Source organism: Typha latifolia, chromosome 8, assembly GCF_019914945.1.
Source record: "Typha latifolia isolate L0001 chromosome 8, TyphaL0001v2, whole genome shotgun sequence".
NCBI classification, from domain to species: domain Eukaryota; kingdom Viridiplantae; phylum Streptophyta; class Magnoliopsida; order Poales; family Typhaceae; genus Typha; species Typha latifolia.
This window is the reverse complement of record NC_133093.1, coordinates 1,267,166-1,293,182: the sequence shown is the minus strand read 5'-3', so window position 1 is coordinate 1,293,182 and position 26,017 is coordinate 1,267,166. Positions and strand designations below refer to the sequence as shown.

The 26,017-nt window shown below is 35.5% G+C and overlaps 2 protein-coding genes across 2 annotated transcripts; one reads left to right on the top strand and one right to left on the bottom strand.

Moving 5' to 3' along the window:
• The first annotated feature begins 5,025 nt into the window (after nucleotides 1-5,025).
• On the top strand, nucleotides 5,026-9,044 carry LOC140794408 (protein SMAX1-like). Its single transcript, XM_073146423.1, has 3 exons — nucleotides 5,026-6,595; nucleotides 6,832-7,108; nucleotides 7,199-9,044. The coding sequence occupies exons 1-3, from the start codon at nucleotides 5,481-5,483 to the stop codon at nucleotides 8,825-8,827; spliced, it is 3,021 nt and encodes a 1,006-aa protein (XP_073002524.1). The 5' UTR covers nucleotides 5,026-5,480; the 3' UTR covers nucleotides 8,828-9,044.
• Nucleotides 9,045-14,631: 5,587 nt separating this feature from the next.
• Nucleotides 14,632-23,899, bottom strand: LOC140794167 (ubiquitin carboxyl-terminal hydrolase 18-like). Its single transcript, XM_073146067.1, has 11 exons — nucleotides 23,335-23,899; nucleotides 20,626-20,797; nucleotides 20,443-20,531; nucleotides 20,268-20,353; nucleotides 19,999-20,167; nucleotides 19,729-19,852; nucleotides 19,135-19,292; nucleotides 17,856-17,940; nucleotides 17,561-17,773; nucleotides 17,421-17,482; nucleotides 14,632-16,638 (listed from the first exon to the last, which is right to left on the bottom strand). The coding sequence occupies exons 1-11, from the start codon at nucleotides 23,616-23,618 to the stop codon at nucleotides 15,153-15,155; spliced, it is 2,928 nt and encodes a 975-aa protein (XP_073002168.1). The 5' UTR covers nucleotides 23,619-23,899; the 3' UTR covers nucleotides 14,632-15,152.
• Nucleotides 23,900-26,017: the final 2,118 nt, after the last annotated feature.

Sequence of the window (26,017 nt, the reverse complement as noted above, 5' to 3'; positions counted from 1 at the left end):
TTTCTTTATGTGATTCTTATAGTTTATACTTTATCTTTTCAAGAAAATTATTAATAGAAACAACTTATGTCTTTTTTTCTAGAGTTAAATAGAAAATTACTTTACTATTATGTACTTTAAAAATATTTTACTTTTTTATGTTAAATTTAACTGAACGATTTACTAAACAAAGCATGCAACTTTTTTTAGATAATACATTAAATAACTAAAATTTGACAGAAAAATTAACGGTCCAACTTTAGTTCAAGATACTAAAATATATTTAACATTGTTTTCTAAGTTTAGTTTTACCTAACATCAATTATATGGTTAATTTAACTCATCTATGTAGTAACTGTCCGTTAAATATACTACCGACAAAATGTTTTTGAGATAATAAAACTAAAAATAAGGTCGAAATAAATATTCATAATAATAACAATAATAAATATGTTAATGATAATAAATGCAAGAAGTACTATATTTAATTGTATTAATTAGTCCATAAAAGGAGTGGAAGTTGGAGAGATGATATCATTTTGATGCCTTACACATACGCAATTGGAATATTATAACTTCTACTATTACTTTCTAATTAGGAGTGTTACATGAACACATAATTATTTTAGAAGCAACTTATCTATGGTAATCTTCATGCTTTTATAATCTTTCCAACTTAATTTTATTCATCTTTTCCCAAACTAAATTAATTTTAAGTCTTAAAATGCCCATTGTTGGCCTAATCTTTTGCCACCCAATTTGCTTAACAGTAGAGAACTGTAGTAAAAACTCATAGTTTTTTAGCAGCAAAAAAAAAAAAAAAAAGGGTTTAAGGGATCATTATTTTTTATGACTAAGTATTTTTATAATGTTTTAAATTGTTAAAATGTTGTACTTTGTGCTTGTTCATCAATAATATCTGCTGCTATTTAGCAACAGTGATGAGGTTAAAGGTCCACATCTTAATTAATTAGCTAACAATGTTTCAAGTAATCATAATAATTAAATTTCGGTGAGCTCTACCTAATATTTTTCTGATTACTATCAAGTCTTACAATGAGGAACTTATCTTGTTAATTAAGTAATTAGGGCAAATTACAGTTTACCCTTCATGATTGTTGGCTCGTTTTTAACTTACTCATAAATAAGTACTAAATAGATTAAAACTACTATATTAAATATAGGAGTATTTGGGAGATTTTCTTATATTTTTTATTATTTATAAATCGAGCTTTATAATTTAAAATATATGTAGAAAATATTTAACTGTTAGATATGTTAGTTAAACTTAATAAAAAATATAAATTAAATTAATTATACTAAAAGATTACAAAAATATTCTTAATCAGGTCATACTAAGGGTACTTTCGTTATTTTAGAAATAAACAAGTATTAATTCAAATATAATCTAGAATATTGTTTTATATATATTCGCTAAATTATAGGACTTAATTTACAAATAGTAAAAATATAGAGTATAAACTGTAATTTTGTAAATAAAAAGCAGACTATTATATGCAATTTTCTCTAAAAATAAATAAATAGATTAAAATAAGCAACAGTTTAGGGGTTTAAATGTAATTACCCTATTGAATGAGGGGTCTTTAGAGCCTTTTCCTATATGAGCATGAAAAGCTTTTCGGGATGGGGGTCGTGTGCAGTATAAAGTAATAATAAAGAAAGAGGGGGAGGAAATTGAGAAATTCCCAGTGCTTCTCTTTGGTTCCAGTTCCAGCACGAAGCTGCCTCGAGAAACGCGTAAAAGCGAAGGTTTGTTAAAAAAGAGAACGTGCGTGCGTGTTGGGTCGGAGTCGGAGTCGGAGACGGAGACTGAGACGGAGACTGAGACTGAGACTGAGACTGAGACTACGAGTAATGATGGCGACGACATCCCAACGTTCGCCGACTTTAAGGACCGGAAAAGGAGTGAGAGAGGTTGACTTAAATAAATGAGAAATTTGCATATATCGCCCTGTCTTTTAATAAAATTATGATTTACACTTTATATTTTTATTATTTATAAATTGAGCCGAATATATACAGAAAATATTTATCGTTAGATAGTTAGTTAAACTTAACTAAATTAAAAAAAATTATGAAAATATCATCGAATAAGTCATACTAAAAATATTTTAGTTATTTTAAAAATAAAATATTTCTATTTAATGGAATATTAGGACGGTGTTAGTTTAAATCTAACTCATGATATTTTCTGAATATATACTGCATATAGAGTGTAAGCAGGGTGTTACGTACAAATTTTCCTAAATAAATTTATAGCTTTGACCCAAAATATATACTGAATTAATGACTTATATAAAGTTTTTGGAAGATTTTTAGAACAGTGTTAGTGGTTTCAATTAGTGCTAGTTTGGAAAAAAAAAACTCATAAATATACTAGTAGATATCCATCACCTATTTAAGAGAAATTTTCAAGTAATTACCTCCATTATTTTATTTTCTAATTAACATCCTGTCTATGATGATATTAAACTCTTCGTATTTTTATTATAATTTTTATATAACACCCTACTTACTCTGAAAAATTATCGGTAGTTATAATTCATAGTTTATACAACTCTACTGATTAAATTACTAAAATATCCTGAAAAAATTTCTAACATCGGCTAGCAAATCAAAAATCTATTTAAAAAATTACCCTAACTATTCTATCAAAATATTCTTTGGCTAATATCCTTTTGATCTACAATGACTATGTTTAGTTAACTGTGAGTGTCGTATCAAAATTAAAAAATAAGAAATTAGATTACAAAATCCTAAAGACGAGATGTTAATTAAAAAATAATAAAAATATAGAATGTTATTTGAAAATTTCTCAATATTTAAATCTCCCACTATCACAGACGGATTGGTTCAGTGCAGACTAATTTATCCCTGATAAATCTAAATGCGTTGTCTAATGCATTACATCGATTGCACATGTCTAACAATTTCGATCACAGTCCAAAGAGTGAATATAAGAGGTCTAGAATTTGAGCAAGTATCGGATTATTGTATTCCCATAATCTTTTAATTTTATGGACTAAAATTTTCCTCTATCATCTTATATAAATTTAAAAAAAAACTCTAGCTTAATGTCATAAGTATAGAAAGTTAAGTAATATAAAAATAAGTATAGAAGATAAAGTGATTTTATGCCAAAGTATAATTATAAATGTAATCTAGCCGATCAAGTTTGATCGAAGTCGATTTCGAGCATAAATTTAAAATCAAGCTTGAATTAATTTAATTTTAATTTAAATTAATTTCGAGCTTGAGCCTATTATACTACAAATTCAAGCTTGTTCAATTTAAGTCTAAATCAAGCATGGATTAAGCTTGATAACAATTTTTATGCAAATAATTTAAACTAAAAAAAACAAGAGATTACCAAAATCTAAACTAGTAAGTAAAAAAATAATAACTACAAGTACAGCTGACCAATATTTCCTCCCATTGTAGTCACAATATGGCTAAAAAATATAGCCCTAAAGTAATTAAAATTATGAGCATTTAGGTCTTGATATAAAGGTTTATATTAATTATTTCTATTATATGTTATATAATTTTTAAATACTATATTATTATTTTTAAGCCTCGAGGTTCAACTTATCAAGCTTGAATCATTTCAATTTTCTCGAGCCGACTCGATTATTTTGACAGCCCTAAGTATAGGAGATAAAAATACATTAACTCTAAATTTTAAATTAAAAGACATATGCGCCGTTAACTTTGGATGAAAATCCTAACGGTTACAACTTAATTAAAAATGCATTAAAATATAGTAATACAGAAAAAAAAAATATGGGAGACAAAGTAATATTTTTATTGATCACGAGCTCATAAGTTATAAGTCAGGTAAAAAAGGTTGGCATTTTCCATATATAGATTAGATAACTAGAACAACTCTTCTAAGAAAATTGTCACAATAAGCCCAAATTACCAAATTATGCACATATTGAGCTGCCATAAAAAATTAATTTAAATATTAATCCTCTAAAATAATTTTGAGCCAGATAAAATATATTTAACCTTAATTTAAAACCTATATATCAACAGTAGGATGTGGTTTAAATTGGAGACCCACAACAATGATGACGAGTGTCTTGTATATAATTGGAAAGAGAACTTGGATGTGAGAAAAAGGTGAAATCCGTGAGGTTTGGTGTTTTTTGTGTGTTCAAAATGAGTTTTTAATTTTGTTATTTGATTTATGCACCAAATTTATTATCAAATAAATTCGTTACGGTTTAAATAGAAGAATAAACCGTTAATCTATTTATAAAACGCTGAACAATTTAACATTTAATTTAAAAAAATTCTCAATCTTTTTGGATACTATACTGAGAACTCTATTCGTTGAGCGTTGAGTATTCTATATATGAATCACTGAATTATTTAGTATTTTACTAATAATAAAATTATTAAATTATTTAATAAATTTTGTTAGCGCACCATTTTAATAAATAATATTTTATGCCAAAACTTATTTTTGAGGAGAGAGACGTATAGAGACTACAAAAAATATAGTAAAATAATTGGCTCAAAGTATGTGAGAATATGGTCCAAAATTTAAACTTTAAAAATAATAATTATAATTTTGAAGGGAAAATAATAAGAAAAAAAAGAGTTAAATGCATCTTACCCTACAAATCAATACTCCTAAATTTTTTTTATTACCCCTTCTAAAACTTTTCATTGAATTGTAACTATTGAATTCGTTAACAGAGATAAATAAATAAGAAAAATTTAATAGTAGAAATAAAAATAAATAAATAAATACTTAATAATAAAAAATAAAGGTTAAAGATATTTTACTCTCTATAATTTGTACTAAATTTTACTTTACTTCCTTAAACTTTATTTTATATCACGGTGGCTTTTTAAATCTCTCTTCAAAATTAATAGTATTTGGTTCAAACTATCACGAGTATAAAATATATTTAATAAAGGAGTTAAGTGAGGGGTAATATATATATTAGAGGAAAGAAAGAAAGAGGTAAAATATATTTAATAAAAAAAATATCAGTAAGAGAAAATAGAGGAGTTGTAGAGAGAGAAACCTACCTCCCAAAAGTCCTCTCCATCTCCCATCCATATTCTTCTTTCTTCTTCTTCTTCTTCTTCTTCTTCTTCTCTATCCTTGAGAAAAACTATCTATAAAGAGAAGAGGAGGAGGTTTATTTCACTCCTCTCTCTCTCTCTCTCTCATCAGTTGCTTGTGAACTTATAATTAATACACCATCCTCTTCAACATCTCCTTACAAGAATCTATCCTTAATTCTCATCTCTTCTATCTCTAAAGAAAAGCTGGTATCTTTGGATTCTAATCCTTCAATCCTTGGAAAAAAGAAAAAGTTCACGCTTTAGATTCGTTCCAACTCTTTATTCTTTAAAAGGTGAGATCTTTTAGTCACCGGAGGAGAGATTAGCTCTGTTCCAATGATTCTAAGCTTCAAAAGCTGAGATCTTTGCCGGTTAATAGTAGCAAGAAGAGGACGATGAGGTCTGGGTTGAGCACAATCCAGCAAACGTTGACACCGGCGGCGGCGGCGGTGCTGATCCAATCAATCTCCGATGCGGCGCGGCGCCGCCACGGTCAGACCACGCCCCTCCACGTGGCAGCGGCGCTACTCTCCTCCCCCTCGGGCCTCCTCCGCCGGGCTTGCTCCGTGTCTCATCCCAACTCCTCCCACCCCCTCCATTGCCGCGCGCTCGAGCTCTGCTTCTCCATCGCTCTCGACCGCCTGCCCTGCAACTCCAATCCCAATTCCAGCCAAGACCCACTTCCCGACTCCTCCTCCGAACGCGGCGTCTCGGAGCCGCCGCTCTCGAATGCGCTCATGGCCGCGCTCAAGCGCGCGCAGGCCCAGCAGCGCCGCGGGGGGGCGGAAGCGACGGCGCCGCCGCTCCTCGCCGTTAAAGTCGAGCTCGAGCAGCTCGTGCTCTCCATTCTCGACGACCCTTCCGTTAGCCGCGTCATGCGTGAGGCGTCTTTCTCCTCCACCGCCGTGAAATCCGCCATCGAGAAATCGACTTCTGTAAACATTTACCTCAATCCGCGATTACCGCAAACTTTGCCGGAAAAGGAGGAGGAGGAGGTAAGGAAGGTGTTTGACGTAATGCTCAGATCAAAGAAGCGGAACCCGGTGCTCGTCGGCGACGCCGATGTCAGAGCCGTGATGAAGGAGGTGGTGAGGAGGATCGAGTCCGGGGTTGCCCCGGCGGTGCTTGGAGCCGCTAAAGTCGTCTCCTTGGAGAAATCACTTGTAGAAAGATCGGAAATTCCTGCGAGGATTACAGAATTGGGTAGCTCCATTGAGGGATGGATTGGCAATAATAGCGTTGTAATCGATCTTGGAGACCTAAAATGGCTCGTTGAAGGCCCAGCTCAGGCGGCGCTGCCGGTGGTGTCGGAGGTCGGGCGCGCGGCGGTCGCAGAGATGGGAAGGATAATCAGGAGGTTTGGCGGCGGAGGAAGGTTGTGGTTTGTAGGGATAGCGACGTGCGCGACATACCTCCGATGCCAGGTGTACTATCCGGCAATGGAAAGCGATTGGGATCTCCAGGCCGTGCCGATCACAGCTAGGTCGCCGCTCCCCGGTGTCTTCCCAAGGTGCCCTCTTGTTGATCTTTCTTGATTCTTTTGAATTGGATCCAATTTGTTTGAACCTTTGATTAAATTGTTGTTTGCGCCTGTTGCTGCTCTTATGACATTGTTTGAATCCTGAAACAATGATAGAATTTCTTGTTCTGATGTAGTAACATTTAGTTGGGCTGTAATACTATTGGAATTTATAATGGGGAATCCTGTTAATCTTGAAGTGTTGTTTGTTTCGGATCTAACTGCAGGCCTGGAGGCAATGGCAATGGTATTCTTAGCAACTTGGCCATGGCCACCATGCCGACGCCCTTGAGGTGGCCAGTTAATGGTGCCGACAACTCTGTGAAGATGACCATGTGCCAGCTTTGCACAGGGAGCTATGAGCACGAATTGGCCAAGCTCGTAGCTGAGGAGTCTACGAAATCGCCTTCAAAGCCGGAAGCCCAACAACCACTGCCTCAATGGCTTAAACTTGCAAAGCTTGGCAATGGTGACACTGACAACTCTGCCACTGATCAGCTTCAGGTCTGCATTCAGTTAAATTCATATGTTAGTCCCAAATTGTGTTTTGATGTAGATCCAAGTGTTTAAGACGAGATTTGTATTCATCTGTAGCCCAAGGAAAAGGAACTCATGTGGAAGCAGAGAACTGAGGAGCTGCAGAAGAAATGGCGTGATGCTTGCGGCCGCCTGCATCCTAGCTTCCATTTGGGGTTCATAGGCTCCGCAAAGCCTCTGATTCCATCAGTGTCAATGCCTTCATCCATGTCTGCTCCTTGTCCACCATTCAAACACAATTTGAAACTCAGTGAAAGCATCACTTCCCTTCAAATGAGCAATTGTCAGGAGAAAACTGCGGTAATCTTATCGATGGAGCAGCCCAAGAGCCCTCCAGGAAGTGGCGTGAAGACTGACTTGGTGCTTGGGCGCCCGAAGGTTTCTGATTCTTCCTGGGAGAATAGTCATAAAGATCGTCTAACAGATGATACCGGGTGCAAGCAGGACGCATTCCTTGATCTGCAGAGAGCTAAAACTGCTGGAATTTCTGATATAGAATCTTTCAAGAGACTCTTCAAAGGACTCACTGAGAAGGTAAGTTGGCAGCCTAATGCTGCTTCAGCCATAGCCACTGTCGTGATGCGATGCAAGTCAGGCGGTGGGAAACGGCGAGGTATCAGGACCAAAAGCGATACTTGGCTTCTCTTTATTGGACCCGATAGGGTTGGGAAGAGGAAAATGGTGACTGCCCTCTCCGAATTGGTCTTCGGCACTGGGCCGATTACTGTCAGCTTTGGTAGTATCTCTCGATCAGATGTCAGCGATGGAGAGTCGAATACAAATTTCCGGGGCAAGACCTCTATGGACAGAGTTGTGGAGGCTATCCGTCAGAATCCATTCTCGGTAATTCTGTTGGAAGACATCGATCAAGCAAATGTGCTTGTGCAAGGTAGCATCAAGCGTGCAATGGATAGGGGCCGTCTCCCAGACTCCCGAGGGCGGGAGGTCAGCCTCAGTAGTGTCATTTTCATCCTGACTGCCGACTGGTGGCCGCAGGAGCTCAATGGTTCCATTGATTCCCTATTTCAGTGCGAGGAAAAGATACTGAATTCAGCTGATTGCGGTTGGCAACTAGAGCTCTCTATGGAAGATAAGCTTAACAAACATCGAGCAGATTGGCTCTGCAACAATGATCGACCGACGAAGCTAAGGAAGGAATCTTCAGACGGCTTGAGCCTTTCGCTTGACTTGAATTTGGCAGTGGAGTCAGAGGAGGAATCTGGGCAGGGTTCAGTGAGCTCAAGTGATCTTACAGTTGAGCAGGAGCATGAGAAAGGACAAGTTACAACAAAGTGTTCATCGTTATCGCCAGCCTGTGAGCTAATGGAATTGGTGGATGATGCAATTGTATTTCAGCCAGTTGATTTCAGGCCACTGAGGAAGGAAGTCTTAGACTGCATATTGGCAAAATTCAAGCTGACAATCGGCAATCAATGTATGATAAAGGTCGATGATGATGTTCTCGATCGAATGGTCTGCGGTATATGGCTCACTGGAGCCACATTGGAAGAATGGGCTGAGAAGTTGTTACTTCCCAGTATTCAGCAGCTGAAGGGCAACTTGAAAGATGACGACGGCTGGGCAGCTGCGCGTCTATCTGTGGTTAAGGTTAAAGACGACGATGCTCGAAGGAGTGCTGGAAGCAGAGATTTGCTACCGACAATGGTGACGATCGCCATCAATTAGCTGTATAGAAGACACGAGTAAATACTTTCACGAGGTACATATGTAAATACAGGAGAACCCTCATCTTCTTACCTAATTGGGAGGTTAATGTTGAGGATTAGAATCTTAGTTTGCCAGTAACCCTGAGGCAGAGAGATTCAACACTCCTTATGGTTCTTAGTTCTGAAGATCTTTCTTTGTATATATTCGTCGAAATTATTTTTGTTATAACCTGCAATGTGATTTCTCTCTTGTTTTCAAAGTCTAAAAAAGTTTCCAACCATTTTCTCAGCTTCAAACTTCTTGAAGCCTTAATTTAGTTTGAACTTGAATGGTTTTTTTTCCCCCCTTAAATTGTTCATCTATATAGTCTGGTTATGTTGTTAGGAGTAACTTTATTATTCTGCAAGCTCTTAAAACTGTTGTCCTCTAGATATTTGTGATGCCAAAACGTACACTCAATAACTTGGAAACATTCCAATCTCAGATAGCTAATTAAGAATACCGTATGGAATTTGATAACCCAAGCGGGCTCTATTAAATCCTTTGATGGTTTTGATGTTGTTAAGATACTTTGTTAGAAAGATATGCCATTTGTTGATTAGAGATTTGTTAGCATGGAATTTTGCTATTGTCAGTGTACCTCATGGGCTGCCAGAGAATGTAGCATGCTGCTACTTGAAGCTTTAAAAAATATTTCAAGCTAGCTAATAGCATCATCAACTTTATGTCATAATCAAATTCAATCATTTGTACTTTATTAGCATTAAAAATGTAAATGGAGAATCATTGATAAGAGTTCAATTAGCATCTGACCCAGATCCACTTATTTGTCAGCTATAAAGTTTGGTAAGAGAGTTATAATCACAAATTCATATTTATTTTTATCTTTTTTGCTTCAGTTATCTTAAATTTATTTTTATCTTTTTTTGCTCCAGTTATGTCAATTGTTACGCTAACAAACAGTAAAGCACGAGCAAATTAGATCTTGCTTGTGTTCACCTTAGAATTAAATTTGCATTTCAAATTCAAATTTTATATTGCATTTGACTTATATATATCAAGTTGATTTTGAATAAAATTTTTAGCTGAATACTAACTATTAAGAACAATGAGCTTTCTCTTCTCTCTCACAAAGAAAAAGAAGCAGCAGCAGCAGCAGCTAAATTTATTATTTTACCTCTACCACATGTAACCTACTTATGTGAGATTTGAAGCATTTTTTTTAGAGTCAAAAGATAAATCTATACCTTTGCACTTCCCCCAACTGGTTTCCTACTCAGCTGCTTCTCAAAAGGGAGGTATTCAAAATGGAACTTCATTGCTGAATCTTGTCTTCATTTGGTGTCTCAAAGGCTGATCTAATTAATAATATATATATATATATATATATATATATATATATAAAAGGACCATGATGAAATAGTAGAAACCAAGAACCACTATGTCTTCCTGTCCCTCTTTTATTGCATCTTGCATGGGATTATACATTCTTTTTTTTTTTTTGAAAAAAAAAATAAAAATCTCTGGCCCTCTTGAATTATGACTCCATCCATATAAACATAAATTTCTTTCTACTTTAGCCCGTTGTGACCCGTTAGTTTGGCTCATTTGTAATCCATTTCTTGGGAGGATTGGCCCTCTAGATTATAATTAACCTATGACTATGACTATAGATTCACTATCAATAAAATAAAAATTATGATTCCATGTCACATTATATCCTAAAAAATAAAGGTAGATAATCTACCCACTGAATTATTTAAAAATGAACTGAGGAAGATTATTGCTTTTATTTTTATAATATAGCTAAAATAATTTAGGCTCTAACTTCTTCTTTAATTATCATTATTTTACTTTTATAATCTTAGAAATACATTAAATTTAACCTGATAGAATAGAGAATATTTCATCTATTTTGAAGATTAAAAAAAACTAAATACTTGACTTACATCTCATTTGACCATAACACCAGTTTCATCCTGTAACTTAATTTGTATTTCTCTCTTTTGATCTTAAAGCTATTAAGTCATTGAACATGTATAGTTAAAATAAACAGTCTCTATGGTAACTCTAAATTAGACGGTCTAGCCGTAGATATTTTGAAGATAATAAAAGCAAAATACGAGGGTTGAATGATAAATACATATATTAGCACAAAAAAATTATAGATCATGAGCATACAGTGGTTTAATAAAAGATTTACAAAATATTAACTCTAATATGCGAAGAATCGAACTCATAAACTCTGTTATCGGATTAAAGAAAAATGATATGGAATTATGGCAGCAGAGTTTGGGAGGAAGAGAGGGGCAATAGAGGACTGTTTAGAGTATAAATAAGAAATGGTAAAAGTCTCAAATGCTAGTAGTAGTTGTTTGTGACTTCAATTAGCTATTTCTAGCCAGAAAATCTTGCTGACCTAAAACTTCCCTTAAAAAATTTACTCTAGATTTGCTGTTTCTATCCAGGAGTGTCACACTTAATTATTGCTCTTTTATTTCATCCAATGCTTGCATGCCTAAAGCAAATGCAATCCCATCCACATACTAGAGATGATGGATACATAATTAATTCAGAGGCCTTCTGTTCTTCTTCTTTTTTTATGAGGAATTTGAGAGGGAAAGAGAAATGTTTAATTAATACATAATTTAATTTTGTAATGGATGCCTACAAATTTATCTTTTTCTTTCACTTTCACTTTTGACTTCTAAACTACCCTGATCTAAAGTACCATTACAAAACCCAAGCTCCTCCAAGAAATTTTTTTTTTTGAAGAGTATTTGTTTATTATGGAATTAGATTATAAATAGCTTTTTAAAATGCAGAATATAATTTAAAAGCTAGAGAAAGGACAAGGATTATCTAGGAGCCACAAGACAAGTGCATGGATGTGTAGATGGTTGTTGCCCTAAAATGACTTGATTCATGCCTAGACTATAACTTGTGGGGCCAAACTAATAAGGAAGTAGTACCAATTTGCATGTTGGATTCTTCAACCTTACATCTCTCTCCTCTCTCACCACTCATTAATAAAATGCATCAGGTGTAGTTGTAAAGCAGCAGTCTAGAAAAGGTTTGATTGGCATTCAAACAAGGAGTACAAGACAAGGTGTTCAAAGACTTTTATCAAACCAAAAGGAGGGGAGAAGAATCCATCCTAAATACTGTACATCATGTGCTTCCATTCATTGCCTTTTCCCCCGCAACAAACCCCCCACCTCCATTTAACTTTCCCTCTTTTTTACAGCTATACTTCATTTTCCTGCCTAATAGTACCATGACCTAAATAACACCCTAAATTGTAAGTATATTACATATAAAGCCCTGTCTTTCTAGAGTCTCTTGTTTGCTAAAAAAATATACATATATATATATATATATTAAACCAAACACTACCATTTAATAGACAGATATAACTTAACCATGGAACCAATTCAAGTCTCTAAAACAACTTGGAAGCAAACTAAAACAATGATTATCAGTAGAATAAAATCAACTCAAGCATTCAAAATATTAAAACTGCAAAATATGTAATTCTTGAATACAATCATATGCCTGATGAAACTTCATATACTACATGAGTAAAAGAAAAGAGAGAAGCATATTCTATAAATAAGAACTTTGAAATAGTGAATGGAATTTAACATGAAAAGTTAAGAGTGAACAGGCATATGAGGTGAACTAAGGTAGTGTTTGGTATAATTCTGAATTGCTGAACAAACAAGAAAGAAAGAAACAAAAACAAGTTTAATTGAGTACTTTTTACAAATGAAGAAAGAAAAAAGCACTTCTTCCTTTAAAAGAAAGAAGATTTCACTAAACCATTATTTTTAGCAACTTGCATAACTGAAAAGCTTATAAATATAACAAAACTAGACCTGAAGATGGTCAAAAATTAAACAGAATTATTGAGTAGAAAACATTTATAAAGACGTGAGCCTACTTTTATCAACACAAACTGGAAGAGATGGAGAATAAGACAATGCAATGCATGACCCATCAAATATTGGTGGCATGAACATCAACGTGCATGAACATAAATGTGAATGAACATCACTGATTAACAATTGACTTCAAGGATGGACGGCCAGGAAGAAACAATCTTGACAGCTATTCTACAGTCCAAAGATATGTGTGGTTGCTTTCTATTGCCTACTTTTGTTGGCAGAATAGAAGATAAGAAGATAAAGTAGAGAGGATAGTCTGAATTATGACCTTACCTCAAGAGATTGTAATAAGAAAATAATGCATAATTGTATGAGTTAACTAAAAGATGACATCCTCTCATAAAACATGCCCTTTGAAAAGGCCACCATGCTAATAGTAAAAAAGAAAAGAGCACTTCCACTGCTAAAATTTTACAAATAAACTTCTAGCTAATCTTACCATATTCCTTATATACTTAAGTTTACCAGCACATTTCACATTATATACTTCTCTAAACCCTATATTACATATGACAGACAAAAGCTAATGCAAATGTACAAATCAAGTCAATCTTGATTATCCTTGTGTCACTCAAGCATCCATATTGTTTTGCCACAACTCAGAAGTCTTCCTAATAGCAATACTTAGATTACAAAAGTTCACATTTTCTTTTCTTTTTATCAGAAAAGAAAGAAATCTAGTCTTCCACTTCAGCCTTTAGTGGTAGCAAAAATTTTGGTAGATTTGACCACACAAGCCATGAAACCAGGAAAGGATGCTCTCAAAGTTCAAGATTCTAGAACCCTAGACTTCTAGAATTAGACCACCGGCAGAGGTCTCTTTTGGTGGGCATCTAAAGGAAGAAGGTGAAGACAGGCTTTTATGCCAAACCCAAAAAGGCAAGGTGTCATTTAGTGAGATGCTTCCAAAAGCACTTCAGATACCAGCTTTCCACTTTCCACAAGTCAATTCTTACTTTCCTTTGCCTTTCATTCTTCCCTTAATCCTTTCAATGAAAACAAAACTTTCAACGACTCCTTTCCTCTGTAATAAGTTCCTTTCCCATCCTCTATTAGCCTGTTCCAATCGCTATGTCATACCGTGGGTCTTGTAAATTCTTTTATTTCTTCTACTCTTCTTATGTTGTACGCTAGTTCTTAAATTCTGCAAACAATCACACAACTGAAATTTGCTTACATTAAGCAATAAAGGAATGCTCTTCTAAAGTTCATTTCTTGATCCTAGTTGGTAGGTGCATGACATTTATTACAAAATTTTCGACAGTCTAATTTTAACTTAACCATAACTACAGGTTTCAGTAAATAATTAGCCTAAAACTTGGCATACTCTTTATGGTAACAAGGCAAGAGATCACAAAATAACCCAGTATTATTGAACTATTCTACCAAATGGTCTCTCAAAGTTTCATTACTGATTGAAGCATTGAACCAGAATTTGTGAGAGGAGGCCATGTTTCATGTCCACTGAAGGAGAAGACCATCTATAGCTATTCGTGGATTTATTTTCTACCACAATATTATGAACATTACAGAACTTTAGGTCACATTGCTCTACATATCTACTTCTAAATATGGAATTCAATCAAAGAAATTTCGTTATATGGAAACAAAAGATCATAATGCACGAGTGAGAATCACACCAATTCCATCCTCTACTATATGGGCACCTGAAGCAACAGATTTTTGGATAGTAGACCCCTACATCCTATGATGAAAATATACAAGCCATATCACATGTTAATATAACCTTGAGATCAAAGATTCAAAGGACTTCAAATTAAAACATGTCAGTTACGCTGTAGTTTCCCATTGTGTTAGCATTTCATGACACCACAGCCTAATTTCGTTGGAAGGAAAAAGAGTACAAGAAAGGCATTACAAAACAATGGGATTAACATCTGGTGAAATGTTTCTGTGATCAATAACCTATCAAATATTACCCTGCTGTCTGCAAGTTGGATTATCAACAAGCTAACCAGCAAGAAAAAGAACAGAGAAAAAGATCCCTACGGAGGAGGTTCTTTTAGTTATGAACAATAGGAATGGAACAAAGGTTATACAATAGAGTATACCCGATGCAATAGCATGGCACCAGGGGGGCATCTGAGGTTCTGCAAATTGTGTGGAAGCCCAGAGACCCTCCTCCACTCGTTGAACTGGTGGAACCATGCAAGCAAAAATGATGTCATACCAAATAAGAGGGAAAGGATGCTGCCTTCATCTTGTAGCGTACATGTTGAATAATGAATAGCTAACACCTCAATCATATGATTTTTAGTTCCATGCATAGCAGGACTTCAGCCTGTTCGCATTCCAATCATGGTCTGCGTGCACTTTGTCATGGTAAATGGAAGGCAAACTTGTTAACCTTTGATAAAGTTTGATAGACTTCAATTTCAGTCATGATCAGCGAATGAGGAACTAATGGATCTATGCCGTAGCCCGCTGTGTTCAATAGGAGAACAAGAGACTGACTTCAGGTGATCATCTTTTCCAGAACTGCTGCTGTTCTCAAAGACCATCATTACAGGATCATCTTTTGCATGATAACCGTTGCCTCTTCCATTGTCCAAAATGAACTCCTTATAATTGGTATCAGTGGACCTGCAGTTTAAGTGTGGTGTTTCCAGTCTCCAATCTTCAATTAATTTAGGATAATCAGGTGTCTTCTTTGCAGATTCATTGCCATTTGGTTTGCAATTATGCACTCTGCTCCTACTCTTGTCCTTGTGTAATGATTCTCCATAGGACTTTGTCAAGAAACCACGAGAGATGAATGACAGATCTCCCTGAAGAATTTCGCAGCCATTTTCACCATTTTCAGAGGATGGACCCAAAATAGTGGTGTCGTGGCAGTTCCCAGAGGATGAAGTACCAACAGAAGAGGTCGAAACCATAGTAGCATTTTTGCTCCTAGAAGCTATGGATGGAGAGCTGCTAGCAGAATCATTACAAATTTCTTGCTCCATCACACTACTGTAAGAATGCCCATTGCAGAGACCATTTGCCTTAGGTGAAAGAGCACCTTGATAACTCCTAAATTGAGTTCTTTCACCATTTAAAGACTTCATTTTAGATGGCTTATCAAGGAAACCACGAGGCAAAAATTCAGTTGATTTTCCCACTAAACCATTCTTTATGCCTAATGAAGGTCCCTTACTTCCTATATTTTCAAGAGAGCCAGGTAATGGCGTGTTCACTTCATTGGCAGAGTATGATGGGCAGCATGCACTTACTGACTGCTCTAACTCAGGTTGTAGATCATCTGAAGGTCTAAGCACTAGATATGAGGTTGCTGGAGGAGCAACTAAAGATGACTGAACAATTTGCTGACCAATGACTGATTGATCCCGCCTATGTTGTGGCAAATTCGGTGCCTCTGTTAACCTACTTGATTGCTTACCTACTTCTACATAGCCATTTGAATCAGAGCTAACAGAAGGTTCTTGGCATTGCATTGTACTGGTGCTGACTGAGGATAATTCTTCTGGAAGAGAACTCCAATGCATAGAATTTGCAATAGCGTCCCCTTCTTCTTCATGGTCCTTTGGCCTTGAAACTAAGGGATCATCTACATTATCATTTTCCAAATCTTTAGGCATCGTTAATGGCTCTACCTTTATAGGCATATCTAAATCCATTTCGTTCATCTCTTTGACCTTGATGACATCACCATTGATTAGTAACTTTCTCTCAGGTCCAGTATCCATCAGCATGGGGTCTTCAACAAAATTTGACTGTCTCTCAATATTCAAAGGCAGAGAGGAATCTTTTATGGGGCTTGTTACCCTGGGAGTGCTTGATGATAGAACCACATCATCTGACTTTTGCTTCTTCAGAGGTTCACTTGGCATGATAAGAGGCCTTTCACGAGCAGTTTTCCTGTATGTAACAACTCATATTAGACCCCTGCTTAACATTTTTATATGCCCGTCATATCCACAAGACATTTGACAGAAAAGTTTGCATATAGAGAACATGACATTGAGAGAATAAATCAAATACCACATAATGACTGGTGCTTTAGATGCAATAGATACAATGATTTATTTGAAAAGCTATTTCCTCATCTGACACTTGCTTTCTTAATATTTTGTGTATAATCACAATCGAGATTGACAATTGCTAGTCTTTTCTTTTATGTAATATCTTTCAACTTAAACCTGAAAGTGATGCTCATCTGAAAATGGTTAGAGGATGTATATGTTGACTGAACCTGAGTGTTCCTGACTGAGTTCGACTTTTAACTTTTAACTAGGACAGCATAAAGTTCTTTTCATCTAAAAACACGACCTCAAGGAACTGACAAATTCTCAATAGTTTACCTATATCCCAAACAGCTTTGGTTTTACCTAATCCTAAGTATATCTAGCCCATACCAACTTACCGTTGATACTGGGATAATATAGTCACCTTCTTTCTTTTAGAAGATGAAAACCATTTAACATGTATTCTTTATTTTATGTATACTCTTACGATTCTTTTCCTTACAACTTCTTCCATGAATATAGACATAGGGAAACAACATGTGCCTTGTTATGAGTATACATATACATATTTACATACATGTATACAAAGGAGTAGGAGTGAGAGAGAGAGAGAGAGAGAGACAGAGAATTCGGAAATGTCCTCTCTAGATGACAAACAATAAAATATAAGATTACCTGCTATACAAGAGCATATAAGCACCTTGAGCAAGTACTTCCTCCACTTCGACTAACATGACCTGCAATTTTGTGAGGGGGCCGTGAATTAACAAATGCATTGTATCCTACACATCATGGATAAACTGGCACTTAATTACCTTACAGTCATCAATCCTGTACCAGCGTCCATGATAATCTTTTGTATAACAAATATAGTGGCCAAAAAATGAAGCATTAAGCATGTCCACATGAACAACAACAGCATACAGTGTATACAAGTCATTGCCATCTCCATTGCCACTCATATATGGAGTAAGATCCAAGTTCTCAGGAAAAGTTACTCTCTTATTTAATTTCCCGAACCTACCACTCTGCAAAAAGAAGCAATTAAATACAATTAAGAAATAGATTCCTACAAAGTAATAAATTGAGGACATATCAGCATGTTCTAACCTGGAATCTCTTAAGGGCAATTGTGAGTATATTGGGAGCCTGATGAACTGTAAGGCGTTTCAATGCTTTGACATAGTCATTACATCTGAAAAAAAAGCCATGGAGAAATTCAATCTTTAACTCAGAAGAAGAAAAACTGATGTTGCATACCTAAATGATTACTGAAAATAAAGTCATCTACGGACATAATCATTATGATAATAAAAGCAAGTATAAGTTATCAAAATTCAGAAATCATATAAACAACCGCTAAAATGAAGGATAGGACAGTAGAAATTGCATAAGTCATAGAGCAAATGCATAGGCATCTAGATAACTGATATAGAAACTGATAAGTACCCAAGGGCCAACTAGTCTTGAAAATCGAAAGTAAATTACATACAAATTCTATTACAGCATTCTCAAAAGCACATCCAACTATTCATAGCACATTTGTAAACACAAATCAAACTAATGTTTAGTCCTATTTTCTCGTTTCTGTTTGATAAGATATGCAACAGTAAAGAAATCTTTGGCCCATCCATAAAATCCATGCGAGATAATGTGAAGGAAAGGCAATACAGTATGGAAGGAAGAAGTTGGTTGGGAGATGATTTTGGCAAAAATATAATGGTGGATTCAGTTTGGCAACCACAAAGATGGTGCGGTAAAATTATCGACACAACCACCAAGTAAAATAAATAAATCACAGAGATGTTGTACCTGGCTGTTCAATACCTATAGTAGCAAACGTAGATAGAATGTCAGTATGAACAAGAAATATCCATGAAAATCACATGTCAAATTCAGTTGAGCAAGAAGATAATGAAAATGACCTCTTCTAAATGAAAGAAGACAAGGAAGTTGCTTTTAAAAACTCCAACAGCAAGTTGTTTTCATGTATTTGCATGTGTTTAAAAAAATCTGGTTGTTCCACCAGCAATATGAAGATTATGTGCATAGTATCAGATAGCACCATCTTTGACAGCAATTATGCATGAATCTACATTCTCAAAGGACCTACAATAAATAGCAGAATAGATAGTGGTGTAACTTCATGGAATAAGATCATTATGGCCATAATTTACAAAAGCACACTCAATCTACATCAAGCATGTTCTCTAGATATGTCAAAAAAATTGGTAGAATAGGTATTAGATTACTGCTGTAATATACGAGAAAGCACATAATCTCATACATTAAAGTTAACTTCAACACATAAAATAGTAGAAAATAATATAATAGTTCTACCTGAAATTGTACACAAATAAACTCACAATATAATATGAAGTATGCTTACCCATCACATTTATACTTGTTCTCCCCATCAAGCCACTCTCCAGCAGTAAATTGATCTAAGCACTCTTCTAGAGATTCAGCATTCCCTTGAATTTCAACCGTCAAGTCCATCATATTCTCGTAACGGTTTGAGATCATTTTGCATTTTGTACATTTCACCTAGATTTAGATAAAGTGAGCACAATGTTATGTTGCAATAGATAAAAATCAACATATTGCTAGAGGTAATATTAGAGGACCCAAACCCCCAGTAATAAATTTTCGTGTGTGTCAGAAAGATAATTCATCATATTATACCAGACTAACCCCTCAAGGAAAAACAAAAAGAAACTGATGGAAACGGCCTATCAAAATAAAAGTGGTGGCTGACCAGAAGGACATAAATGAGCATCACGGAACTATCATGAACTAAAAGAAGTAGCATTGTTTCAGCAAGTCTGTAGTTTAATGTCCATCATTCAAGTGACACAACTAGCTATAAACGAGGCCTTGTTTATAAGAGATAGATAGACAGAAGTATTCTCATTATCACAAGATGATATAATTGCCAATTAAACGATTTGGTGTCTCATATCCCAAGGACAGCTTTACTAACCTGAGATTGGAGATGACCGCCAAATATGTGCTGAATAAGAGTTGTCTCTTGGGTGCTAGGATCCAATGATTTTTCACCCCCAAATTCATCAAGGCAAGCTGATTGCATTTTTTCAATTGCAAACCTACGTAGGTATTCACTTCAGTTAATTATAGCTTCAGAATAAAATCAAGGCATCAGCTGCATCAAACGATCAAAGATGCTGCCAGTGCAAAGAAATTAAAATTTGAACTATCTGTAAATTTTCAATCAAATAAGCAAATGAAGCACCTCATAAATTCATGAGCATCCTCCTGTCTACCATAGCCAAGGTTGCCACCAATATTAGGTAACCGAGAAAGAATATTAATTGGTGAAAAAGGATGCAAACTTTTGCTAGCTCTTTGAACATGAACTTGAAGCTCACACAAAAAGCACCAATCTTCTTGCTTCCTGACACCTACAGAAAGAAGTCAAGAACAATCTTGGTGAAATATAAGGAAAAGGTTTCGACCAATTATAAGAGAATATCCTATAAAAATTGTAACTCAGCCACCCACATCCTCTGTTATGGTCCTTTTCCAATAAATAGGCAACAAGTGGTCTAGTGCACGCCAGGCATTGCAGAACCACATTAGCAAAGCAACTGCAGAGAAGTTGAGCATTAGTTTAGCAGATGCTCAAGATAAACTATAAGTTAATGAAAGGGAGAAAGATCTATAAACATTTGCGCACCTGTTACCGCAATTCAGAAGCCCACAAGGTGGAAATCCTGGATTGTCCCAGTTGAATAGCTTTAAGAATTCGTCATAAGAAAAGAGCACCTAAGTACAGATAAAATTTTTAGTGATTTTATGGTGATGCAGTCCATGCCAAATATAGCAGATGTAGTTACCAAGAAAAGAGTACGCCAGTCACCTTATTCCCTCTTTTATTAGCAGGCACCAATGAAATTGGACCAAATCCAGATGGTTTTTCATTGTGTGTGCTATTTCCAAGCGAAATAAATTCTGCCTTTTCTGACAACCTCATTTGCTTGCATTTTAACCTGTGATCAGCTTCCCAATGCTTTGACTGGCATGCTCGTGAACTGAATATAAGTTATCAAAGTGAGTAGATCTCTTAAGTTACGAAATTAATTAATACACATAAGCACACTCAATTAAATATATCAATGCATTGAAAGATGATAATATTAGACTATTAGTCGTAAAAAAGATTTTTGAGTTTCTGTAAATGAGGTACTGCTATATTTGAAGAGAGTATAATGAGAAGAGAATGAAAGATGAAGTATCACATTGTTCAGGACCAGTGAGATTTAGATTTTCTTTTATTTTTTTTATTTTCGGATGTTTCTTTTCATTACAAATTAGATTTGCGTTTACAGTATGCGAGTAGTGTTCCTAATCTAAAATAGGGATAATTTGATGTTTGCTTTCTAACCTAGAAAAGGGAAAAAGATAATCCTGAAGCAAACATAGGCTAAGAGATTCTATTGTTAGTTTGTTTTCAGATAAGTTATTTCAAGGATTGGTTGATCTTAAGTTAAAAAATTCTGAATTTAGTTAGAAATTAAATTAGAAAAGATTATGAAAATTCTAAGTTGTGATTTGATGTAATCCTCTCATCTCTTTATGTAGAGGTGACGGGAATTCCAAAAACGAGAAGAAATTTTTTTTTTAAAAAATTGTCCTTATGGAGGATTCCACGTTATCATTCCCCCCTGCTCTCTTTTATGGTGGATTTCACATTTTCTTTGTCCCCCACAATTTAGACGGGCTTTCTTCTTCTCCCACAAGTCAGGTGGGTTAATCTTCTTTCTCCCACAAAGTAGATGGGTTAATTTTCCTACCCCACAATTTGGTGGGTTAATCTTTTTTTTCTCCCACAGATTGATGGGTTATGTCTTATATTTCCTATCTATCTAGTTATGCTAGTATGAAAAGGGTATTGGGAAGCTAAAAATAATGAAAAAAAAATTCAAAAAAAAATATTGTTCTTGGGGAATGTCGAGGATTATTACAAATCAAAATTCTTTCTCCAGGGTTAATCTTCTTATCCTTACAAGTCAAGAGGATTAATCCTATTTTCCCTACAAGTCGGATGGGTTAATCTTCTTTCCTATCTACCTAGCTATGCTAGTATGAAAATGGCACTTAGAGGCAGAAAAAGAGATTAACACATACCCTATGTTTTCTCCTTAAAGGTGAATCCATGTACCTCATATTTTTTCGCATCGGCATGTTTTTTTTCTTCTCATTCCTAAGGCCATATTAGTTTGGTATTAGGGCCACATCAATGACCTATGATACAATATGTAGGACCCCTGAAGGATAATTAAGTCATGTTTAGAATAGCCATATCTGCATCCAAGTTGTGATTCATTCATTTCGTACATATAGTACAGTGCATAGACCTCAGTTTCCCTATTCAAAGACAAACCAACCAAGTTCAACAATCATTATGTTCTTCCTCATCATTTTGTTCTTCAGTTACCACTACCCTAAGGGCACCTCTAGTTTAAACTGGTTCACTCATTACCAAAGCCTTTAGTCCCAACTCCTTAGGTCCCCTTTATTGATAATTTTCCTTTGTTAATCTTGACTTAGTTCAGAGGCATGTGGCAAACCAAGTGATAATGCACCTTTCCTATTTATGCTGTATTCTGAATTTTGTGAAAATGGAAAGGCATTTGATATTGGTAACAAATAGAATGGTTAAGAAATCATGCTGTATTCTGAAATTTGTGAAAATAGAAGGTAATTTGATATTGGCAACAACTTCTCTATGTCCAGAAAGCACAAGACATTATAAGTTTTTTTTTAAAAAAGTATCTGCAAAGACATCAGAAAAAAAAACGATGCAGTGAGCCAGCAAAATAAGATCTCTATGGTCAATATGGATGGCAAAATATGAGAATATGGTGGCATTGAGGCAATAAGGATAGCAAACATATAGTAGGTTGAAGGTGGCTAAAGGGTTTGCTACATGAAAGAGGAGGTCAACAAGAAAGGGACTTAAATAGGATGAACAAAATCATAGGTTCAAAATCGGGAGAAAGAAGATGGAAAGAAAAGAGAGGGAGAGCAGCAAATTCAATAATGGTTTTGTACTTCTAATTGAATTTATGAGTTAAACTACTCAAGAAATAAAAACGGAGTCCATTTAGAATTTCTGTGAAAGGAAACAATTCGCTAGGGCAGAAAACAAAAATCAAAATCACTGCCTTTCATCAGCCTCTGATATCAGAAAATTCACCAACCACTGTTGGATTAGAAACCACCGAACCCTAACAAATGAAAATACGAAAAAAAAACCTCAAAATCTTACTTAATATATATCTCCTCATCACCGTTTTCCGTGCAACTAATGCAGAACATCAAACCACAAAACGAATTTTAGTCCACATGATATATTTGTATTCCAAAAGGAAAGAAAAAATAATTCAATTTAGTATGAAAATAACTTGCAAGATCAAAACTTTGTGCCAATTACCTACAATTTAATTCAATTTGAACTTCTTCCGTTGTGCTATCATCAAAACCTAACGACGCTGTATCGTGACCACGAGAAACCAAGAGAAAGATCGGTTCTTTAACAAAAAAAGTAATAGGCCAAAGAACCTACCAGTACCGCACCCTCTTGCACCCGGAGCACTTCTTGGTCCCCGAATGCCCACACGAGGCGCAGACCCCGGCGGAGCCGTCGTCGCCGCCGATCGACATGGGCCTCCGGAACTCCTCGTACCCCGCGCCGGCTCCGGCAGCGGCCTCAAAGCTTGTGTCGACGTCGAAGTACCTGGACGCGGCCCTCTTCACCACGAGCAGCGCCGCGGAGAGGAGCAGTAGCGCGACGACCACGAGCTGCAGCAGCGCCGAGAGATCCAGGGCGTCGATGGCGGCGCCGAGCATCTAACGAAACCCCTCTAGGGCTAGGGTTTTCGATGTCTCATGTGATCGCGAATCCGGAAAACCCTAGCGAAGGATCGAGATCATATGATTATATCCGAGTTCTCTCCTCCTTTCTTTCTCGTTCTCCACTCTCTCTCTCTCTCGCTCGCTCTTTCTCGATAAATAAAAGTAATGGGATTTGGAGGAGGTGGAGCGAATTGAAAATTTTGGGGGCGATTTCGCTTTCGTTTTCGCTTCCGTTTCGGGAAGCAAAACCGAGGTCGAAGGCCTCGTCAACGCTCAACGGAGATTTCGGACGCCACTTTTCTGATGGGTGATACACTGATGCCGTAGCTTTTTACATCTTACCCCCCCTGAAATCTTTCTGCTCCTAAAAACTTTTTTTTATAATTAAGCCCTTCTAAACTTTTTTTTTTTATTAGTGTTTGCAACTTTGCATTGTAATCTCGGTTTAATATGTTTAGTCCCAAAAAAGTAGAGTTTAATAAAGCATCTCACTTTAGTAAGTAATAAAGTGAAACTATTTTTGATAGGTAAAGAAGAGAATTCTCAGTCATTTTAGGAAAGTGGATAACTCATTGTTTGCTCCACTTTTTTTATCCAAATATTATAGACTTGTAGACAATTATCACTTTCTTTTCTTACTTCTTATTAATCAAGCACACTATAAGGATAAGACTATTATGGTAAAAATAATTACTATAAGATTCGATGTGTAAAAATCTAGGGGGTGAGGCCTGATCAGTAAAACTTCTCACAGCTAACCTATCTCGGTTTGCTACCTGGTCAGCAACCTGATTGCTTCTCTAGATACATATTGCATTAGAAAACTTTGGGATCTATTGGCAATCGCTAAGCTCATCATATTCTTGACCTCCATGGGCATTGTCTCACCCTTGAGTATTCTAATTGCATCAAGGGAGATCGAGGAAATCAGTCTTTTAGAATTAGCTGAGGCAATGATCTTGTACTAGTTTCTTATCATTGCCTCGGCACCACCTTAGCAAGCACCATCCCTATATGCTCTATCTATGTTCAATTTCACCCACTCATATTCTGGAGGTAGCCACCGAGCAATCTTCTTGCCGGGTGTCTGTTGATACCATTAGAGTTTTATTGTATTCCACCACCTTCTTGCTTGCTACTTTACCACCAAAGACCACCTGATTCCGCTGCTGCTTCTATATCTGCCAGAGGGTGGATGCTATCAACCCTTCAACCCTTGTAATTCAAGGTTTCTAGCGCGCATCCAATATGTTTTATCAAATATTGAATCTATCTAAAAGCATTGCTTGTAAAGTGTAACCTTTAAAAAAAGAAAATTAAAGTGGTACATGAAATAAAGGTATAGCTAGACCAACAGTGAGCTGCCAAATAGCCCAAATGTAAAGAAACCCTGTCTAGGATATGCTCAATACCATGGCATGTTTCTTAAAAGAAAAGACTTATTGATGTGGATATTGTTAACTCTTAACTCTTATCAGCATCTTTAATAATGGAATGCCCTGGAGGAAGTTGCTTGTCAGCTAAGTCTTGCCGCTTGTTTCTTTTCTTGAGTTCATACTTAGCCATATCACCCACAAGTTAAGATCTCTCATAAAGTCAGCATGTTTGATTGGCTTGTCTTGATGTACAACTTTGATGGATGTTTTAAGATGTTGATAGCTTAGTGAGAAGGATTCTCCTCATTTAATTAAAAAAAAAATTAGAAAAATTATCTTTGTTATAAAGATGGGCCTCTTGTCTAGTATATAAATAGTAAAATTTGTGAAATATTAGTGAGATTTTATTAAAATTAAAAAGGCTATTTATTATTAAGATATTATGTTTGACATTAATGTTTATGTGATTGCTGAATAGCTACATCTAGCTACTCCCATAGTTCCATCCACTTGTATTTAATATGTGTTTAAGTCAAAGAAAGTTAAGTTAGTTGATGGACATCTATATCAATTGTGATTTAGTGATCAAAATCATGCAATTAGCCTCTTCCATCCATTTCATATGGTTGAGAGATTTCTCCAATTTGAAGCTGATTTATATCCTTTAATCTACCTAAAATTTTTAGGGTAAGGATCAACATGATAATTTAATTCTCTCTTGATAGCTTACAATAGTATTGGACTACTTTTTGTTCCCTTTATTATTTGAGTTAAATATATTTTATCCCCTAATATTTTAGACTAAAATTATTTTATCTTGTGAATTTTAATTTTTTACCATTATACGTTTCTCCTACTAAAATTTTATTTTATATTAGTAAACCCCTCAAACTCTTTTTTTATATTACATATTTATTTAATTAAAATAAGATTATTAATAATATTTATATTTATAGTTTAGTCAAAATGTAAAGAGATATTGTGATACAAAATAATATTAAGAGGAATAAGGTGATT

What these genes read in the sequence shown, in the direction of transcription:
- LOC140794408 (XM_073146423.1), top strand. Translation starts at nt 5,481, where the DNA reads ATGAGGTCTGGGTTGAGCACAATCCAGCAAACGTTGACACCGGCGGCG. An exon ending in CTCCCCGGTGTCTTCCCAAG is followed by an intron (nt 6,596 to 6,831) that starts GTGCCCTCTTGT and finishes ATCTAACTGCAG; the next exon opens with GCCTGGAGGCAATGGCAATG. An exon ending in CTGCCACTGATCAGCTTCAG is followed by an intron (nt 7,109 to 7,198) that starts GTCTGCATTCAG and finishes ATTCATCTGTAG; the next exon opens with CCCAAGGAAAAGGAACTCAT.
- LOC140794167 (XM_073146067.1), bottom strand. Translation starts at nt 23,618, where the DNA reads ATGCTCGGCGCCGCCATCGACGCCCTGGATCTCTCGGCGCTGCTGCAG. An exon ending in AAAGGACCATAACAGAGGAT is followed by an intron (nt 20,168 to 20,267) that starts GTGGGTGGCTGA and finishes TTCTTTCTGTAG; the next exon opens with GTGTCAGGAAGCAAGAAGAT. An exon ending in ACAGGATTGATGACTGTAAG is followed by an intron (nt 17,483 to 17,560) that starts GTAATTAAGTGC and finishes ACAAAATTGCAG; the next exon opens with GTCATGTTAGTCGAAGTGGA.